Source organism: Micromys minutus (assembly GCF_963924665.1).
Source record: "Micromys minutus genome assembly, chromosome: 21".
Lineage (NCBI taxonomy): Eukaryota > Metazoa > Chordata > Mammalia > Rodentia > Muridae > Micromys > Micromys minutus.
In genome coordinates this window covers 2,041,762-2,063,773 of record NC_137956.1, presented here as the reverse complement: position 1 = coordinate 2,063,773, position 22,012 = coordinate 2,041,762, and the positions used below count along the sequence as shown (strand labels likewise).

Here is a 22,012-nt window from a genome sequence, read left to right as displayed (position 1 = left end):
TTGTGAAATCCTCTGCAGTGTGTCACTGTCCTCTGACTGTCACCAGGGCAGAAGGGGAGAGTTGATGTAAAGAGAATGTGATGTCAGTGTTTAACACAACACAGATCTCACACACATAAACAATGTAACAATGTTTTATTTTTCTCAGAAGGTTATAAGCAAGTCACTGTCCCTGAATGCATTTGTAAAAAAAAGACCACACACCTAATTACATCCAACCAGTGAGTTACTCCTGTACCAGAACATTGTGCCAAGTAAAAATGCCACGGAAGATTGCCAACTGAAACAATGAGTTTATAGACTTGATTGTTCTTCATCTAATACTCTGTACACTTGTTTCTGGAACAAACCATCGGTGCAATATAATGCCTTAAATATTTACAACACCGTTTGACAGATGAGATTGACATGAAAAATGTAGTCAGATATTCAAATTCCCAATTGAGTCAGTTTTAAAGACACAGACTGCTACTGTATTTGCTAGAAGGCTTATCACTGCCTTCTAGCCCTAGAAAGTCCAACTGGGTTTAAAGCTATCAGTTTTATATGTGATGATTTTTCTAACAGGAATAAAGGTATTGAGCTAGGCACAGTGGCTCATGCCTTTGATCCCAGCCAGCACTTGGGAGGCAGAGGTAGGCAGATTTTTATGAGTTCAAGGCCAGCTGCTCTACTTTGTGAGACCCTATCAAAAGGAAGGGAGGGAGGGAGGGAGGGAGGGAGGGAGGGAGGGAGGGAGGGAGGGAAGAAAGAAAAGTAGGCAGAAAGTAAAGAAGGGAAAGAAAGAAACTGAAGCTGGGAGCAGAGTGAGGAAAGGAAAGAAAGGAATTGAATTAAAAATCTAACAACTATAAAAGTCATTCACTGATTTCTGCACTCTCCCTTAGAGAAACCCGAAGCAGCAGTGGGAGCTACGAAGTCTTCCCATGCAGTCTCGGCAGTGTGGCTGCAGTGAGTGTGGAAGGGGGCCCCACATCAACTAGGGCAGAGCAAGACAGGAGCATCCACACCTTTATCTCATGGCTGACTGTGCGCTTTCACTAAGACTTGTTCAATACCCTGAACAAGACTAAAGGTCCACTCAAGGAAACAAAGTCCCTCAGAGTGGCAGGCAGCCCTTGCCCTACTACCTAACCTGCCAACAGGCAGCCCGGATCTAACATGCCTCAGGGAGATGAGGAAGGACAGCAGCTGCTGAGCTTCATGATGCACACAGGAAAACCTGTTTCTCTTCTCTGTACAGATAAAAAAACTTACATAATAAAGGAAGTAGAGATTTTTCATTCATCCTAACAGATATTTAAAAGACATTTACAGGTATGCATTAGAATTAAATGTTTATGACACCCCTTGCAATCTTTTACATTCTAAAATAAACCTCTGGAAATATAAAAAATACTGTATTTTATCTATTCCTGAATGCCAAGGAGCGTGTAGTGCAATTTCTCAGTTCCCGTTTCTCAGAAGTCGTGTTTGTGTGTTTGTGCTCATGAGTTCATCCTGACAGCGCCCGTTCTCACATCGAGGGTTTCTCACTCCAGGCGGCGGTGCACGCTGCCCGCCGAAGCTTTCAGAAGCCAGAGGAGAAAAAAAAACACCCGTGTAAAACTCGTCCTATTATAAGAAAAAGAAGGTTTTCATTCTAGAAAACACGCCTTCTCTCTTTTGGGTGCATTTCTTCAGCTGCCTGGCTTACCAAAAGTGCTCTCTTAGTTCAATTACCGTCAGAGCGTCCACTACTTGTCTGGATAAAACCTTTCAGAGAACACTACTCATTTTAAAATCCCCTTTCTTCAGGAAAGACAATTAAAAACAAGCCCACCACTTTTTGCTTCACAATTTTAATATTAATGAACAAGTCTCTCGGTGCCAAAGTGGTATTTCTTTGCGGTCTGACCTATATGTGTAGCAGAAGACTCCTAATACATGCAGAATTGCAAAACCAAGACTCACAAAAAGCAAAACAAAAACAAACCAAAAAACAGAACCACGGAACTGCTGGAAATGTTCTCTTTAGCAGGACTCCAGAAGCAGCTGTTTCCCTGTCAGAAGTCTTGTAAAATCCATGGTCAAGATGGAACCTGGGGCCTGAGGAGCTTCATTGAAGACTGCCTCATCAGCTTCTGCTGCTGCCTTGCTGACTCTGCGCTCTCAATGGCATCAAAGGCTCTCTGGAAGGCAAAGCAGGGTCATCAACTGCAAAGATGGATAGGAGAGGCAGAGATGCCAGAGTCTCCATGCAGGTGTGAACAAGGACCAGGCTACCACCACACATGAGGTATGAACCACAACCCTTCCAGGCTGTACCGCCCACACATGAGGTATGAACCACAACCCTTCCACTTTGGTGAGTTTCCAGCCTGCCATTCACAGGAGCACTAATTCACAGTCACCAGTAGTAGTGTGTGAGGGATAATGGTGACTAGCTTAAAGTCTTCTGGTTAAAAACCTTGTGGCGGGGGAGGGGATGTTATTAAAATGAACAGTTTACCTTGGCTGTGATGGGATCCTTCAGGTAAATTTTCCGAAGATAGCCTACATTGGTACTATCTTTTTTATGGAACAGACCCTGCTCCTGTTTTTAAAAGAAATAATGACAGAAAAATTATTCTTTAGAAGAAATAACCCATAATCTTTAATTGGATGCTTAAATGTCAACTTATTTAATAAGCACCACCAAGTATGCTATGAAATAAATCACCTTGCTACAAGGACAGTGGCTGCACACTAGAGTCAGAATTTATAGACCTATTCGTGTAAAATAAAGGCTTCTCCAGGCAACAGTAAATAGCCTATGTGATGGTTTGCATATGCTTAGCCCAGGGAGTGGCACTAGTAGAAGGTGAGGCCTTGTTGGAGGAAGTATGTCACTCTGGGGGTTGGCTTGGAGACCTTCCTCCTAGCTGCCTGAGGATGCTCAGTCTGTTCCTGGTTTCCTTCGGATGAAGATGTAGAACCCTGAGCTCCTCCTGCACCAAGCCTGCCTGGACGCTGCCATGCTCTCACTGTGATGACACTGGGCTGAACCTCTGAACCTGTAAGCCAGCCCCAATTAAATGTTGTCCTTGTAAGACTTGCCTTGGTCATGGTGTCTGTTCACAGTAATAAAACCCTAACTAAAACATCCTATAACAAAGCCTGTGACAAAGCATGACAGCTAACCAACCAGTGGCAGACCAAACGACCCTCCCTTTCATCTGCTGAGAGATAAAATTCTTATGCAATGTAAAAATATACTGAATCAATTCTCACCACTCATGTGAAGGCAAGGTGCTGTGGTAGTTTGAATGAGATTGGCTCCCAAAGGCTTATATGTTTGAATATTTGGTACTTTGGTGGAACTATTTGGGAAGGATTGAGGGGTGTGGCCTTGTTGGAAGAGGTATGTAACTAGGGACAGGTTTTGAGAATTCAAAAGACTCACACCACACCCAGTCTCTCCTTAAGATCACAATGTAAGGGTTCAGCTGTTCCAGCCACCATGGCTTTGCTCCAGAATCATGGATCTACCCTCTGAAACAGTAAGCCTCAATTAAACTTTTTTTTTATATTGCCTTCTCATGGTGTTTTCTTATTGCAGCAAGAGAAAACTAACTGAAAGACAAATGGTAACCAGGGAACTGTAAAATATACATGGAACAGTCTGTCCCCACTCCAGAGCGCTGTTTCCTGCCAGGGCACTCTGTGCAGTGATGCTCTAGGTGAGGACCTGCACCAGAACACACATGGATGGGCTGACATGGGAGTCTCTTGTTTATAAATGTCTATGTTGAGAGAAGTAAAGGACAATCACTTTACACCTATTTAAAATCTGTGGGAAATGTTTCTTTTAGAGAGTTTTGGTAAAGAGAATAATATCATTGTTGTTTAAGCAAAAGAAAGATACACAATGCCATATTTAGAATGCCAATAGGTATGTTTTCTTAAGAGAGATAAAAATAAATCTAGGGTAAAATGTGGGGTGGGGGTAAGCTTGAGAACCCAGCACAGATGAGGTATAACTTCTGCTAACTCCATACCGTGTAATAGAAAGTCCGTCTTTAGAAAAGGATTGGAGGAAAGACACATGACCACATGTGGGAGTTGCACTGACCTTTTGTGTGCACCAGATTATAACGGAGCTATTTAGATCTAATCTATTTTTAAGTTTGTGTGTGCAATGTGTTGACAGGTAGGTGTGAGTACAACAGTGTGTGTGCAGACAACTCTATAGGGTCATTTCTCTCCAAAGGGCTCTGGGGCTCAAACTCAGGTAGCCATGTTTTCACCACAAGCATTTCAGCCTTTCTAGAGTCCCACGGACCTAACGTTTACTTCACAGAAGCTCTTAGTCTACTGATAGCAGAGCAAAGAGAATATCTGTTGAAATGTCTAAGGTTATAGCATAACAGGTGTACATAAGAAGAAACAAAAGCTCACTAATGCTTAGTTTCACCAAAAGGCAGAAGCAATTCTGGTGGATCAATTAATAGTTCACTGTCTTTCAGAAAGTAAGAGTTGGACAAGATTAGGTGTTTGTTTACAGCTTGGCATGTGCTAGCACACTAGCACAGAGGTGTCCCTGCTCCTCCGCATGGCAGCCAGGAAGCACCGATGGGGGCCCTGGCTCTGAACGTCTCGTTCTGATCTCCTCACCTGCACTGAAATCTTCAGCAGATTTTCACTGACTTCAGGAGGGCAGACAAAATCTTCAAACAGACAATGCCAGTCCACAGACATATGGCCTAGGATCTCAACTTCCTTTATAAACAGTACTCGCCTGTTTGGAAAAGAAAACAAACACAGCCACAGATCAGCTCCATCTTTACTCTGCGTGTTTAATATATAACAAAAGCTGACCCCCACAGGTGCTGGGGGGCAGAGGCCCGACATTAAGCCTGAAGAGGGATGGGAAATGTTTTTCAGGAGGAGCAGGCAGAGAGAATGTAGCAGCTGGAGGGTGGGAGGATGCTGGGAAATGCTGTCTTCTGGGCATGTCGTGGCTACTGCACTTAGGAACTCAAAGCTGCTGTGGCTTCCATTACAGGATGTGCCCAAGATCAAGCTGGCCCAAATCCCATCACAGATGGGAAACAGTCTCCAGGCCTCATTACTGAGGAGCTCCTGGCGCTGGACAGTTCCTTGGGGAGGGAGTTTTGAGTGTAGCTGCTGGTAGGTTTCCTGTTTTCTAGTGGATAGCAAACATTCATGTGCATATTATCAGCAAAAATTAGAGTTATTAAAACAAAAGGAAGAGGAAAGTGGAAACATAAGTTAGGAAAGAGGCATGTTGGGAGAAGAGACAAGGGAAGTTGGAAGGGAGAAATGGAGGCCATGTATGATCATATTTCACCATATATGCATGAAATTCTTAAGAATAAACATTTTTAAAGGCACAGTCAATGGGACAAATTGGCAACTTACAGATTTGGAACAAAACTTCACTAACCTCACATCCAATAGAGGCTAATATCTAAAATATATAAAGAACTCAAGAAGCTAACCTCCATAAAACCAAACAACACAATCAAAGAATGGGATATAGAGCTAACCAGGGAACTCACAACAGAGGAATCTCAAATAGCAGAGAAGCACCTAAAGAAATCTTCAAGGTTCTTAGTCATCAGAGAAACGCAATCAAAACAAACCCGAGATTCCATCTTACACCAGTCAGAATGGCTAAGATCAAAACCTCAGGTGACAGCACATGCTGGCGAGGATGTGGAGAAAGAGGAATACTCCTCCATTGCTGGTGGGGTTCCAAACTGATATACCCACTCTGGGAATCAATCTGGAGGTTCTTCAGAAAATGGAAATCCGAAGACCCAGCTATACCACCTCTTGGGTATATATATACCCCAAAGATGCCCCACCATACCTCAGGGGCACATGCTCCACCATGTTCATATCAGCTTTATCTGTAATAGCCAGAAACAGGAAGCAACTCTAATGTCCCGTGAACAAAGAATGGATACAGAAAAGGTGGTTTATTTAAACAATAGAATATTATTTAGCTATTAAGGAGAAGGATATTCTGAGTTTTGCAGGCAAATGGATGTAACTAAAAACTATCATCCTGAGTGAGGTGACTCAGACAAAAATAACATGCATGGTATGTACTCACTGATAAATGGATATTAGCCAAAATGTACAGAATACCTATGCTACATTCCACAGAATTTAAGAAGGTTAACAAGCTTCCATCCCACTTGGGAAGGAGAAGAAAACAATCATGGGAGGCAGAGGGAGGGACAGACCTGACTAGGGAGGGGGGGAGGAGGAACTAGATCAGATATGGGTTGGGGGGGCAGGAGAGAAGCCCTGAGGGCCAGCAGAATGAATGAAAATATTCGACCTAAGGAGGGGTGGAAGGGGAGGGGGAGGGAGGCTCTTTATCAGGGACTTGGGAAGAGGACTCAGTGGGTTGGGTCTCAGAGAGTGGGGGGCACTTGTGTGTGTGGAGGAACACCCTTTTGGAGACAGGGGTGGGGGGTGGGAGGTATGGGATGAGGAACTGTGGGAGGGGGACGCAGAGAGGTGCAACAGCTCGACTGTAAAAAAAATTAAATAATAAAAAAATTAAAACTTCACTCAGAGAAAAGTATGTTGTTAAAAAAGAGTCCATGTAAATGTTAAGTGAAATGTAATATAACTCTCTACCAAACAAAATAGACTTTAAAAATGCCCTCCTGTCAGTCTTGCAGGATTCAGGAATGCTGTCACTGGTTCAAAACCAGCAGAACAACTGGGAGGGAAATCACCTTTGAAACACAAGAAGCACCTCATCCCTCATCAGGCGGCAAGCAGCAGGCGCCCCTGAAGAGGAACTGATTTACCAGGAAGCTTCCTAATTGCTCTTCCCTGTCAGTCACTTACTTCCAGCCAAGACAGATCATACAGGAAATGTCACAAGCCCAAATGTCAGCAAAGACTCACTTTGGACCTGCTAATAAATACCAGACTTGAACATTTTAATGCTAATGTATATATCACAGGAGAAATGTCTCATTTTACTGAAAAGCAATTTTTAAAAAATAGCATAATCTTTAAAGGACACCAAGACTGATTTCCCAGTCACTGAGACAGATTAATAATTGATGTAACTATACTTGATTTTAAGTCACCACCAAAGACAGCAAAACTAGCAATGTAGATTTGTGAATTCAAACAACACATAGGTGCCAGAGGAAAGAATAAAGATGCCAACTCTGCACGGACAGGAAACAATCACACAGACAGCGAATGCCACCAGGAACTCAGCATTGGAAACTGGGCAGGCTGCACTGATGACCAGGACGAGTTCCAGTCGATCTATAAAGAGGGTGTTCTCTTTATAAATAGGCAGTGACTGTTTAGACAATACAGACACTCTGACAGACTAAGATTGCAAAGTGATTGCGTGGTACTCAGAATTGAACTCAGGGCCTTGAAAATGCTAGGCAAGCACTCTCTCACTGAGCTATGCCCCCATGCATCTTGAGGCAGGTCTCACAACTTTGCCCAGGTTGGCCCTCAATTCAATCTGTACCCTAGTCAGGTCTTAAACTTGCAGTCTTCTTGACTTGCTTTCCCAAGCAGCGGGGATAACAGCCTATGCCATCAACCCCAGGAGAAGGAAAGGTTTGTTGAGCGTGCGGAGGAAGCCTGTGGCTGGAATACCAAATGCAAACCTTGGCAAGACAAATCACTTTAATGTCTAATTTCAGAATACTATTAATGTCCTCTTTAAATTACAACTTTATCTTATGGGTAATCAGACACAATATGAAGGTTTTTTTTTTATTTTAGACATACTTTTGGTGACAAGCAGAGAGTTTGGGCTCTGGGTCTGGAATCGACATTAAGACCAGCATTTACTGCAAAGCCCGAGGAGGAAACACTGACTACCTCACTAAGACAGTGGCTGTAAGGCAAGAGAAGAATAGGCTAGACCTGAGTGTTCAGGAAGGCAGGCCTGATTGAACCTGTGAGCGACGGGCAGGGAAATTAAAGCAGGGTTCGATGAGAATTTTGGAATTGTTGGGGATTGACAGCTGTAGTCCCTGGCCCTTGCAGAGCAAGAGCCAGCAGTGCCTTCCTTCTTCTGACACTTTCAATAACCACACAGAGTTCTAGCCAGTCTCTGATCAGCATCCCCACACCCCTGACCAAGCACAGTGAAGTTTCAGACATCAAAGCCTGTGCCAAAGGCAGCTTATTGTTTTGTGCATTTTTAAGCTCTTTACTCCTGAGCACTCCAGTAACATGTTCTCCTACCATGTGAAGTCTCCATTCTCTCTCCTGCTCCAAGTATCACAGTTCAAATTTCGTCATCTCCCATGTGACACTCTGGTATGGCATCTCCAAAACTCCCACTCCAGATTTTTTGAAGGTTTATTTTCACTTTGAAGTGAGGGAGTGTGGGTATGTGCACTTAAGTGCGGGTGCCCAGAGATGTCGGAGCCTTCAGCCCAAGCTGGGTGCTAAGAACTGAACCTGGGCACCCCAGGAGCAGCAAGTGCTCTTACCTGTCCAGCATCTCTACAGCCGTGTTCACTTCCTAACTACTAGACCAACAAGATGACTAGATCCTTATATGGCTGGCTAGCTAACCTCTTCAGAAAGGCTCATTTCACAGTCTAGATTCTGCACTTCACTCACCTTTTCTTATTTTTTCTTCTTATCTAGGTATATTCAGATCCAGTAGAGGATCTGGGGATGCAGCTCAGCGGGAGAGCTCACTTAGCAACCACTACACCTTGGGTTTGATTTCCAAACCTCAGACGGATGGATGGATACATTAGAGGGAAAGGGGAGGAGAGAGAGGAAGAAAGGAAGAGATGGAGGGAGGAAAGGATGGAGAGGGAGGAAGAACACTGGGCAGAGTGTACCTACCCTACACAATCTGCTCTAATCTTACAAAATACCGCACTTGGAAAGGTACTGATCTACAGCAGTTATCTGAAGGCAGGCTTGTTTCTAGGGTAAATCCCAAGGTAGTAAGTTTATCATTTTAGCACAATTCCTTTATCTCTGGAGAAGGTATTTGCTATTTCCAAAATACGCCGCAGGAACTTGGATGAGCAGACAGACACCACTGTCCTAAACGGGATTTGTCGATATAAAGGCATACAAGGGAAAGTGACATTGCCCTCTCCTATTGGAAGTGACTCCCTACAGTGACATCATGGCAAAAGGAAGGCCCTGCTCACTGTGTCCTCAGCAGCTGCAGCATCTGGATAACCCCTAAGCCAAGCTGGGTCAAGCTTCTGCATCTCCAGAATGAGGGGCTTGGGGCACATGTGTCAGAGAGCTCTCTAGAGCTGTGTGTCTCTGACCATTTGGAAATGGACATCTTGCCCCTGAAGTACACTTTTCCAACTCCTCTGTCACCATGGCCCCCAAAAGTCCTCCCACGAGTATGAGCACAGCTGGATGCATCTGGAAGGTGATACCTGTTTGTAATCATAAGCACAGCCCTCTTGTTCCCAGGAACGGTACAGTGGAACTGGTAGGCCTCGCCCTCCAACTTCTTGATATGATTCTAAGAAAAAAGCAAGAGTTAAGATTTAGGAACTACATTTATTTAAATATAATCTGTATAGTAGCCGATGATAATCAGTGTTAGGAAAAGGTATGCTAGAAACAAAACCAGAATACTGCATATTGGCATCTGCAGCAAGAAAACAGCTATTTATAATATAGTTATTGATTACTTTTCACTAGTGCCTTAAGGCACAGGTGTATGGAATGTTTACCAAGTGAGCATATGCTGAAAAATATTTTGTTCTTAGTAACTTAAGAAACTCAAAGCTTATCAACCGGAAACAATCACACACCTTAGTTAGGAATATATAAATATGGTAACATAAAACCACCACGTTAATATCTCAGTGGTCCTTAAAGGGTCCCTCCCTGGCAAGGACTTGGGGTGGCACAGACATAAAATTCAGAAATAGTGGTTTTGAAATTCTTTTCACAGGAGGGAGGCATAGTTTTCTTCAGGTTCCTTTGAGAGAAGTGTGTGGCCATTCTTAAAAACTAAGTCCCACAGGCTGGAGATGGCTCAGTGGATCAGAGCACTAACTTCTCTTTCTGAGGGCCCAACCTCCATTCCCAGCAGCCACACTACAGCTCACAATCTCCTGGAACTCCAGTTCCAAGGAACCTGATGCCTGCCCTCTTCAGGCTTCCAAAGGCTCAGTCATGTACATGGTGCACAAACATACACCCAGGAGTACACTCATACACATATGCAATAATATTTATAAAGCTAAGACCCAACCACTTACTTGAACAGAGTTACATGCCACATAACAATAAGGGCTTTGCTCTCTCTATGTATTTGGTCATGTAGATTAAGCAAAGTTGAAATGAACATTTTTGTATAAAGTTATATTTCTGACTAAAGTAGACAATTATGGACCCAAAGAATTTCTAGCATTTCAAAATATTTGCACAGTTTATTCCTAATGCACAAATAACCCAAGTATAAATTGTAGCCAATAAAATATTTATTTTCTTTTTCAAGTATCTTAAAATTATTGACTCAAATTAGTCAATATACAGTAAAAACAAATACATTGTTATAACAAATACTAACAAATATCATTGATAACACCTATGAGTGGTTAAAGATCAAATAGTACATGGGCATAAAATACAGGAGATAGACACACTGAGTGAACTAGTACTCCACCGTATGACTGAGAGCACCGGGGTCACACAGTCAGTGCACACAGCCAAGAAAGCACACTTGCTACTGTGGTTGCAAAGCTTAATTACACTTCTCACTTGTGGTGCTGCCAATGGAACCCACATTTTAAAAATGTGTTGGCCCCTAGTCATTCCTTGCCAATCACAAAAAGCCACAAAGAAGGACTGCAAAAGCCGTGAATGAAGAAGAGAATTCCCACAGAGCTGAAGCAGCATCTTCAGAACAGACCTCAAAGAGGAGATGGGCATTTGTCTCACAGTTTGCCCCCGTGAATTCTCAACAATTTTGTGCCTTCAATGCCCCAGTTTCTTCAGAGGAAATAGGAAAACACAGTAATAATGTAGTGCCTTTAGCTGGATCTAGGAATATACATGTTTAAGCTAGAGAAGCTGGGGGAGGGGGAGCAGAGATGCCTGCTTCTCTCCTCAAATGTCCATTCTTTATCAAGCTGTGCTCCAACCACCAAGAGCCCTCATGTACAATTTATCACCAAGAAAACATCTTTTCAGTGCAATTAAAGACCCACTAGACTCTAAAATCCAGAGCAAGATACAGTCACTGAAGGGAGCAGGAGACCAGCCTGACCAATGCAAAACTCAACGTGAGGAATTTAGTAACATTTTGGTAAAAGAAAGGATCCTTTACATATTCTTTTTCATCCCTTTCAAATTAATTGTAAGGGAACAGCACAAGGCATGAGAAAGCAAAAGGCAAATTTACAATGGTATCCATCACAGAGTACATACTATTATCGAGTACAATACAGGAACCAGCACTGGAGAGACAACAGACAGTGCAGATTACCTCAGCGAGTGAGCAAACAGGCAGTGTGAGCAAAACATTTCCATACACCGAAAAACAGAGTCAGGTAGAAAAGCAGAGAAAACTATGTTAAATCTTGTACGACCATTAAGAATGATCAGCAAAATAAATAATAAAGCTCGTTTGTCTATACATAAATATACATATATACATAAGTAGCATTATCCTAAGGGAATCCTACAGTGGACTATGCTAGAAGTGAGAACTTCCACAGAGGAATGCTTAGTAGGCTAAGAAAAGATAAAGGGGCTCAAAAGACCCCCAAATAAATCATTTAGAATAAGCCAGTGTCACCATACAAGTGGGGAGGATATAATCTAATACTCTAGGGCTCTGTGACATTTACAGGTCTAGTGACACTTACTCCCCTAAGGGGTCGATCCAGTAGTGTAAACAATCAGAAACTGCCTCTTCCTCAGCTCTGATCACAGCAAGCCAGGGGACAGCTGCATGAGCTAAACTCAGTTACCCACGACAAGCTGTCAAACCCTACTGCACTGCCCCTTCTATTTCTTCCAAAGACGATGACACTATATTACATTAAAGGGCTGCCTGACATTGTAACAGAAACTTAAAAGCCATACAAGGTGACTATTAACCTTAGCTAAAACAATTTTCTGCTTAATACATACATTTATAAAAAGAGAAATCACAAGAATCACCAAGGAGCTAAAAAATAAAATAAAACAATAAAGAAATAGAACCCATGAAGAGGATCACAAAAGTCTTCATAAAACTGCAATATGTGCAGGAAAAGTAAAGCTGCGACCCTCACACAGGAGCTGAGCTTGTGAAGTGACTGTGCTTGATTCTCACAGGAGCGGCACACGGGGACACGGTGCCTGTCCCCAGATACCCAGGCACCGGAAGCTTTCTGTTTTTGTATTTTGTGTTTTATGTTTCAGCTACTATTAATATTTACATAATTTTCTATACTTGGTCCGTTGGGAACAGAAGTCTTGTTTTGAGGGGAACATGGCGATTTCAGGGTTCAAACTCGAGCCTTGTGCATAGCGCTTTATCTGAGCTGTACCCAGCCAAGGATGCAGGTCATTTCTTTAGTCCATCCAGTGCCTGGTCTTGGACATCAGTTATCTTCTCTTTACAGTGTTTGCTTTAGATGTAGAGAATTCAACTAATTGCTTTTTATAACTATGCATTTAAAAACATAAATGCATTATACTGAGAGTTTCAGGTCAACCAGGGCCACAAAGTAGACCTTGTCCACAAAAAAAGAATATATTATCCAGCTGAATGCTTGTATCTTAATGTCTTCATTATGTTCAAATATATATTAGGAATCAAGTTTTTATTCTGGCTTCAATATTAGTTAATAGATAAGACACTGTTAAATCACAAAAGTAAACATTCCATTGTTATTTTAAATAGAAATTAAAATATCATTGACTTTGGGAATTAGCTGGGGTATAAATGATAGTTTATAGTTATTTTGTTTGCATCAAGAGAAGTCTCTGGGGATGAAATTTATGAAGTGTCAGTGCCATATGCACATGTATGTTTGTGTGTGCATCTGTGAAGGAGCAGGTGTGCACACATGGATGCCTAGAGGACTGAGCTCATAATCAGGTGTCTTCCCCATTACTCTCTCTCTTGTTTTGCTCTGCCTTTGAGCAGGGACTCTCACTAAATCTGGTGCTCACTAAAATAAGTGAGCTGGCTGTCAACAAACTCCAGGTTCTGCCTGTTTCATGACCCCTACTCCATCCACTGTTGGAGTACAGACACGTACCACCCATCACGTTTGGCTTTTCTATGGGTACTGGAGATCTGAACTCAGATCTTTGTGCTTGCTAGAAAGACTTTACCAACTGTGCCATCTCCCAGACCTCTAAGTTTGTTTATAAAAGGAGAGATATCTATACGTTCAGCTGCCACAGAGGTAATTTGCCTAATTACATGTTCTGTTACTAACTCTACTTACGATAATTAAAACCAGTAATTATGAAGTAAGTGTAACCAAAAATAGGACTCAGTTTTCCAAAAGCATCCCTGATAAAGGCTAGGGGTGCAGACCGAATACAATTACCACATTTATTTAGCCATAACTGATTTAAGAAGAAAAAAAAAAAAAACATACTGAAGGAACATTCTCCCACAGTTCCTGTGCTAAGACTATCTCAGGTCTAAGAACAGCGCAGAGAAATGTCATACTAGTTATTAAAACACTATGTCCCAGGTTAATAGTCCCATAACTTGAGTAAGTTTGGGGTGTTATGTGGAGAATTCTACATAATTCTATCACTGAGATTCAGGAACATCGACATTCACTGCACAGAGCTACCCTTCTCAACTTCATCTGAAGTGTACACGAACAATCCAATACGTAAGTGATGCAATTGCCAAAACTTAGCAAAAGATGTGCTTTGGGCTCAACATCCTTTGACCTCCCGACCCCAAACCAGCAGTTAGTTATTCCCTATGTAGAATGACATGAAGCCACAATTTTCAACTATGGGCCGCCATTTTTTAAAGCTCAGATGGAAAGGAGAATTATAAAGAAATCTCATTAAGACGGGCCTCAGTCTGATTCACACATGGTTAAACAATAGGAGTTTGAGCTGAGTTTAAGGATGGAATCGGGCAGTACAGGAAACATTACTCCTGTGTTTCCAGTTCTTGCTGTGTAGGCAGAAAAAGAAAGAAAAGAAAGTTAGAAGCATGCAAAAAGATAAAATGCAATCACATATAATAAAAACCAAGGGTTAAGAATAACTAAGTCATCTTTATCATAAACTATGAAAATATTAATAAATCTCAGTTGAGGGAAAGCCAGTCATAGGAGAATAGCAACTTAAACATATACATATTATTTAAGTATAGTGAAGCTATAGCCAAGATAAAATGTCAAAATACATTAATTTTTAAAAATCTTTGTCTCTCCTCTAGTCCTGGTTCACAGACTAGTTTTAGTTCTCACAGCAAGAGGAGTCGGGTAGTGTGGCTGAGAGCCAAGGGCAGCAGTGGAAGGTCCAGCACCAGGCACAATGAAGAAGCCAATGAAGCAGTAGCTGAGCAAGCTGCTACGGGGGCAATGGGACAGCACAGAAAAGGCCTCGTGCCTCGCTCCTGTACCACACAGAATGTGGGTAACCAGCTAGCTCCCCTCAATATGCCAGGCCACCATACAGAACAAATTCTACTCCATAAACCATGAAGACTTTCAGAGATTCACAATCGGGTACTTTAAACACCACCCGTGACGTCTGTGTCCTAGAGTCATTCCATCTCAGACCACGAAGAACAGCATTTACCTCTAGTAAGTCGGAGCCCTCAGATTCCTGCCTGTCGTATGGACGAATGATGCCATCTTCGTGGATCAGGCGAGGTGGACGGAGGCTGGAGACCTCCTCGGTTGATTCTGCTACCCTGAATAACGTAACAAAAGACATGTGATCACCTTTCAAAATCAGAAAAATTTATGTTCATCAAACTCACAAATAATGAGTGAAAACTATTAGTAATTTTTAAAACTCTTTCAAAGTGGAGAAAAATTGTTAAAGCCATGCCTAAACATTCACTCTTTTCTTAAAGAAAGAGTCAGACTCTGAGAGGTCATGGACATTCTTTAGCCTTGCTGTCTACCCGTGTCTGAATATGAAATGAAAGGAAAGCTGGGCTGTAAGGTTCACTTTGTAACTCCTCCCCGTAGCACTTGGCCTTAGACAGCCTCCATGGTGTCCAATGAGACCCAAGAGCCTTAAGAGCAGGCTAACACAGCACACCCGCCCGTGCATGAACCTCCTTACCTCTGAATGCCTTGGAAGGTGCTGCTAGCCATATCTATGATCCCGCCTGTCGGACGAGCCACGGCACCCACAAGCCCTTTTCCAATTCCTTTAAAGAAGCCAGCAGCGCCCTCCTTCTTAGCACCTTTAGGAAACCAAAGATAACAAATACACAACGATACTTTAACGTAAGCAAGTCTGAACGCAACAAAAACACAGGCCAACTCAGAAACCACAAGTATTTAGGTGTCTTGTAATAACATGGTTGTTCTCAAACCACAGATTCCTGGGCTGAAGTCAGACTGCTTCAGCAGATGCTTATGCCAAGGATGGGCAGAGATCTCCGGGATACTGAGGCCCACAGAGCTGAGAGGACTGATACAGCTTAGTCTGTGTGCATGCCAGGGAGATGGGAGAACTTACAGAGAGCATTCACTCATTCCACCACAGCCATTAGGGTATCTAAGCAGTATTAAAAATTCTGTTCACACACTATAAAATGCCCCACTATAATATAATAATATAATATAATATAATTAACTGTACATTAAATGCTTTTGGTCTATTAAGAACTGTAACACTATCACAATTTTAGGAAATCCCCGTCATCTCAGAAAGACACTGTGCCTACAGTTGCTCCCTACCTCATCTGAACCCATCTGGCCCACCTCCTCTCCTCCCTGTCCCCACCTCTTCACACTTAGCAATCACCCAGTATAAGTTCTTTGGAGCTGCTCATCTGGACACCATACCTGAGTAGCTTTCACTGAACGGTGTCTCGGGACTGGGCAATGTTTACTCAGAATCATGCATTCTAAATCCATTTACACCGCGCCATTGAGCAGATATGCCATATTTTATGTTTTCATGCAGTGGCGATAGACAGGTCTTTCTATGTTCTTGCTACTATGAATAATGAATCTACAAACATTTGCATGTAAGACTGAAAGTCTGTTCTCAACACTTGGGGGTACTTGCTGACTCGTGGCATTTCCGAGTGTAACTGTAGAGGGGCAGGCAGAACGTTCTCCTCTAAGTGGCCGCATTGCTGCACACTCCCATCAGCAGCTATGGCTATCCAACTGCCCCCACCCTCACTGACTAACTTCACATCCTAACTGATGTCAGTGAGCTCTAGCTTAGATTTCCATCCACACTTCCCAAGGAATAAAGTGCACACTCGGGCATCTCCCTTGAGGAACAGTCTTCAGATCCTTTTCCTGTTTTAAGTTGGGTTAGTTATCTTCTTATTGTAACCTTTCAATAGTCAGACAATAAATCTCTTATCAAATATAGTATAAGACTCTAACCTCATTTTGTTTATTTTTCTTTTTATGGTTTTTTTTCTCATATTTTCCAAAACATGAGCTTCAATTTTGGCAAACTGTCCCTTTCATTTCCTCACTGGATCCTCCAATACATAGGAACTTAAATCTCACTGAGTCCAACTTATCTGCCTTGTCTTTTGTCACCCAAGCCTTGGTGTCCTGTCTGGAAGGGCTCCGCCAAACCACAGCAGTAGCTGCTGAGTCTGCTTCTGCATTCCGACATCTGCTTTCACCCTCTGGTACTTCTCCCATCCTGGGTTCGCTTTTACACACAGTGTATATAAGGGCTGGATTACTGTTCTCCACATGAACATGTCCCATCTGCTGAAGCTGTTGCTAGACGCAGCTTGGCGACTCTCTTAGAGACCCTTGCAAGGGCTCATTGGCCTACATGTCTGTCTTCATGCTAGTATGCAAGCTTACTGTCACTTTATGATGCAAAAAACTTTAAAACTAGGACACATAACATGTCCCAATACTACTGTGAGGGCCTTGGAGAATCTAGTTTTCTGCTGGCCTTGATGAGGGCATCATTCAAAATCTGGGTCAGTCACTACTTAACCTCTCTGCTTTCTTTAGACAACACTGATAATCACAACTGTAATATGACCCTCTCAATCAAACACGGACATCAGTAGCATCTGGCATGCACGTACCCTTGCCCTCTGGGCAGAAGTGTTTTCTACCTACCTTCCACAGGCTTCGTTATTATTCCTGTCACCCCACCAACAACTCCCTGCAAGAGAAATAAATCCATCAAGTCTCCAGCAAACCAAAGGTGCCTGACACTAAACCAAACACTAGAGGGCGCCATACACATACTCATTTTTTCCCTGGTTTTTGTTTTATAAGATTAAGGACTTAACAGTGAACAACATGCACATGTAAGTGCACACATTGATTTTACAAACATTAAATCGTAGGAAATTCACAGTAAAAAGGAGCCACAAATCATATGTCACTAGTCTAATAGCTACAGTGCACTTGTGATAGAGTCCTGAAGGCTCAACAGGATGCTCACACGCAGGAAGCCTTTCCCTCCTCTGGCAAGACTGTCTCCAAAATCTTTAGGCTGCCGGCCCATCTCCTCTCTTCTCTTCTGCTGATACTCTTTGTCCATTGTAATTGCCGCCAGGCCTTTCCCAACAGATCCGGTGATCCGAGATACAACTCCTGCTGCACCACCTACGGAGCACACCACGACGTCAGCGGCCACTAGGCACAGGACAGCAGCGCCTGCTTCAAACAAGTACCACAGTGCCTTCTCACATGCACATGAAAAATTACTAGGGACTTCTGCTATTACGGGAAGTAACTCATCCAACCTGTGAACATTAAGAGCCCAGGAGGTCACTGCTAAGTCTCGCCCAGTTGAAATGAAGAAAATGTGCTTTAAGAGTTTATTAGGAAGGTGAACTCTCTCTTACTGCATATAACCACTTGCTTTCCATAAACGGTGCACTTTAGAGCAGTAATTACGTACACGGACACACACTGATCATACCCACCTACTGTGTGTCCAAAGAGACTTCTCACCCCAATCACTAATCCTTCAGCAAATTCTTCAGGGCCTTGGACAGCACCCTGATCCAAAAGAAAGTTCAGTATTAGACTTTAATAAGCCTAAGACTTTTAACCCAGTATTCTGAAGAGTCCTTGAAGACGAAGAAAGTATAAAACTCCATAAAGACGGAGACCAAAGCCATTGCTACTCTATGTGAAACCCTCCTAGATTTATACTGACTGTGGTTAATGTTTCTACCCACATAATCTCAGCACATCCCACAATGAACACTGCACAGGTGTCAACCACTGCATGACCACAGCATGCAGCTGGATTCTCAGGACACTCTGCTAGCATTCCAAAGCCAGCGGGGTCTACACTGCCTGGCTCTCCTACTCTCACCATGTGGTCCTTCCACAACCCTAAGACTTTGGTCTTCTGGACTCTTGGAACAAAGGTGAGCATGTGAGGTAAAAGCACCAAGGACAGTCCGTTCCCTAGAGCCCTTCCACAGCAGCAGACACTAATCTACCCAGCACTCAGACACCCATAACTACATGAAATACCAGAAAACTCGGGCACTTTACTACCCAAGATAAACATTAAATGTGCTCATTTGAATGTAAACCTTTCAAAGTCATCTAAAGTACTTTAAATAAAAACCTAAAACTGATTTTTTATTATTATTTAAACATTATTTCATTGGCATATACAGTTAAAATACAAGTACTTGTCACAGGAAAGCAGGGCATTTGTCTCTGCAAACACACACAGGACTAAGAAGCCAGTACCTGGAATGGCTCGTAGAATAGCGCTTCAACTCCTTCTGACAGGCCCCTGATCAGTCCAAATGGGTTTCCAAGCACATCTAAGCCCAATACAAGCACATACATCTGCTTCAGGAACTAAAGAAGAAAAGCATAATTAAGTCCTTTCTGAATGCTGAAGAGTGTTCCGGAAGTAATGGGAAGAGACAATGACAGGGACAACCGTTAAGGCAGAGTGTGTGCAATGACCACCAGCACCTCCAACCTGATATCCCAACGTGTGCCTTAAACCAACAACCTGCCATTTAGTAACCAGTGACCCCAGACAAGTCATCTGGTCTTTCGTGTTGGCCTGCCCTGCTATAAAACGTAAGATCACACTGCCCTGCGTAAAGAGTACACACAGCAACGAGTACAAAATTCAGTGCTCATTAGCATTCTTTACGATTTTACCATCATTAAACCATATAGGAAATCACTAGTAATCACGGCAGAATAAGGAAAATTTTATTTGTTTGAGCCTATTGCTCACATGTAGCCCAAGAACAATCTCGCTATAGCAGAAGAAAAGCAAGGCAGCCTTGCTGTCCCCGGCAACTGTGCCTGAGTGGCAGGTAGCACTGCACTCTCCTTGCCTACTGAGCCACATAAGCTCCTCACCCATGCTGTGCCCTCATGTGCCTGCTTTATGGTGCTTCAGGAAGTGTGTTCCCAGGCCAGGAGGAACTTACCTGCTCACTGTAGTGTCTGACGACACTCCACACAAGCTGATCTCTCTTGTAAAACTGATAGCGAATCTCATAGTAAGCAAGTCTGGCAGAGACAAGGAAAAGAGCTAAGGCTACAATGATGCTCTGGGCATCAAGAAACCAAGGGTAGCAGCTAATTCCAGTAACATTTCATTTATAGTTGGCATCTAAATAGTATGGTAATGAAATGTTCTAAAAACAAGAATTCTCATGTAAGATTCTTATGAATAAATAAAGAAGAAAATGGCTTTTAAATGTCAGCTACAAAGCTGGAGATGTAGCGCAATGATAGAGCACTCACTATATGACTTCCTGGTTTTATACTCAGCAGTACACACTCATGCATGTATGCAACATGTTCACGCACACACACACATACACGCACACACACACACACAATCAATATCATGATAAAATATGGTAAAATTTTAAGTTCTTTCTTATTGCTTCCCACTTCTGATTCTCTCTTTTCTATGCATCCACAAACCCTGAAACATTCTGTATGTCACTTTAAGACTCAAGATTCCCTGTAAGCATCTGCATGTGTAGCATGTGTAGCAATCCCTGCTTTCCGACATGCCCAGGGCTGTTATACTCTTTCCTGGCATCCCCAGAGCACTGCCAGGCAGAGTAGCCGTAACTCTTTGGTTGTATTTCAGGGTCATTTTACAACTGAGCCCCTTCACTCAGTAATCAACAACAAAATCCCTAAAGGCATCTTTGTGTGTGTATCTGCATATGTATGTATGCACTTAGAAGTTTCCATTTACACACTAGCATTTTTAAGGTACCCATTTCTTAAAGTCACGCATCTCTGGTGTTAATTATCATGTTTTGAACTCTTCACTTCATTTGCCTGTATTTCTAATAACAACGGCGAACATCTCTAATACCCACCTGGCACTGCCATCATCTTTCTGTGACACCTCCACAGTCTGTGGCTGCTCTGTCCCTGATTCTCCCTCTCAGTGTCTGGCGTTGACACTAAGAACCATTTCCCTGTCTTATCTGTCATCCTATACCACAGGGTCCTTTTGAGGAGTGTTAGGGTTGCCATTTTCTTTTCACTTGGAGAGATTAAACTGAAGGTCTTCTCTCTCTCTCTCCCTCCCTCCCTCCCTCCCTCCCTCCCACCTCTTTCACATACATACATGTACTTGTGTGTGTGTGTGTGCGCACACACACACACACACACACACACACACACACACACACACACACGCTCTCCCACTGAGCTAAATCTTTAGCCTGAGTATTTAGCTTGTATGCAGTCAGTCTTAGCTAGTATTTCCCACTGGAATTTTGTCACTGCTTTAAAAAAAGACAACACTACCCTGAGATTTGTTCTATAACAACTTCTACTTATGTGTTTGCTTTTGTGTGTATGAATGCTTGTGGCATGGTACTATGTCGAGGCCAGAGGTCAACCATGTATGCTACCCACGGTATTGTGTGCCATTCTTTCTGAGATGGGCACTCATATTGGTATGGACTGTCTGTACAGTGAGACCCACAGACCCACCTGCCTCCACCTCCCCAGCACTGAGGATTTTGTGTGGGTTCTGAGAACTGAGCTTTGAAGGCCTCAAGCTCTTCGCCAGCTGAGCTTTCTCCCCAGCCCTTAACTTTTTCAAGTCTTTCACTTTGCATTTTATATTTTTTCCTCTCCTTTTCTCTGAAACTTAGCACACACATGAGATGATGATAATCTAAAAGGGGTTTTTCCCTCAGGTAAACAAGTTATAACTTGTCCTAAAGCCAGGAGTATAACTAGACACAGAGCAGGAAGACTCTCTAAGCTAAGGCTGCACTAACCAGAGAGCCAATGCCCTGGAGCACTTTGAGGAGTGCCTCCCAGCATGCACTTTCACAAGGCCCTTACTTGAAGATGAGGTCATCCACATCTGTCAGAGTGGCACCTATGCTTTTCAACAGCAGGTTCACAGAATGAATTGCAATCATTTCCTGTTTTTCTTTGTCTGATTCCTCACCTCCAGATCCCAAAGACAGACTCAAGTGCAACTGAAAGAAAAATAGCATTCAGTACAGGAAAAACCTGAACACGGCTGTGTAAAACCAGATCTTCCAGCACCACCAAAGGTGCCCTGGGGAAGCTTCCTGCAGCCTGCTCACATACTACAAAACATCAGTGCATGTACATTTGATTTCTGTCCATCTAATCTAAGATTAATGTTCCACTCCCAAAGTGAATAAATGCCTCTGTGTCCAGATAGAAAAGACTATTAACCTATGCAAAATGAAATCACTATCTCATAGTAAAACACCCCACCAGGCACACAAACACCCCCCCCAGACCAAACAATGGCTAAGCATCTATTTCTATCTAATTCATGCAAAGCATTTATAAAACAATTAACAATAACAAACTCTGAAAACTTATGTTGAAAACATTAATCCCAA

General features: G+C 42.8%; 1 protein-coding gene across 1 annotated transcript in view; it reads right to left on the bottom strand.

Annotated features, from left to right (window-relative positions):
- Window positions 1-138: 138 nt before the first annotated feature.
- The window catches only part of VPS13C (vacuolar protein sorting 13 homolog C), a gene marked incomplete at its 5' end in the record, with an annotated part of 135,437 nt that continues 113,563 nt past the window's right edge, over window positions 139-22,012 (bottom strand). The window contains 12 exons of the mRNA XM_080934608.1: window positions 139-2,171; window positions 2,492-2,575; window positions 4,636-4,759; window positions 9,414-9,502; window positions 14,770-14,884; window positions 15,265-15,388; window positions 17,262-17,307; window positions 17,593-17,756; window positions 18,080-18,155; window positions 18,867-18,980; window positions 19,574-19,655; window positions 21,474-21,613. Coding sequence (XP_080790734.1) covers window positions 2,070-2,171; window positions 2,492-2,575; window positions 4,636-4,759; window positions 9,414-9,502; window positions 14,770-14,884; window positions 15,265-15,388; window positions 17,262-17,307; window positions 17,593-17,756; window positions 18,080-18,155; window positions 18,867-18,980; window positions 19,574-19,655; window positions 21,474-21,613 — 1,260 coding nt within the window. The 3' untranslated portion in view covers window positions 139-2,069. The remainder of the gene's footprint in view (window positions 2,172-2,491; window positions 2,576-4,635; window positions 4,760-9,413; window positions 9,503-14,769; window positions 14,885-15,264; window positions 15,389-17,261; window positions 17,308-17,592; window positions 17,757-18,079; window positions 18,156-18,866; window positions 18,981-19,573; window positions 19,656-21,473; window positions 21,614-22,012) is intronic.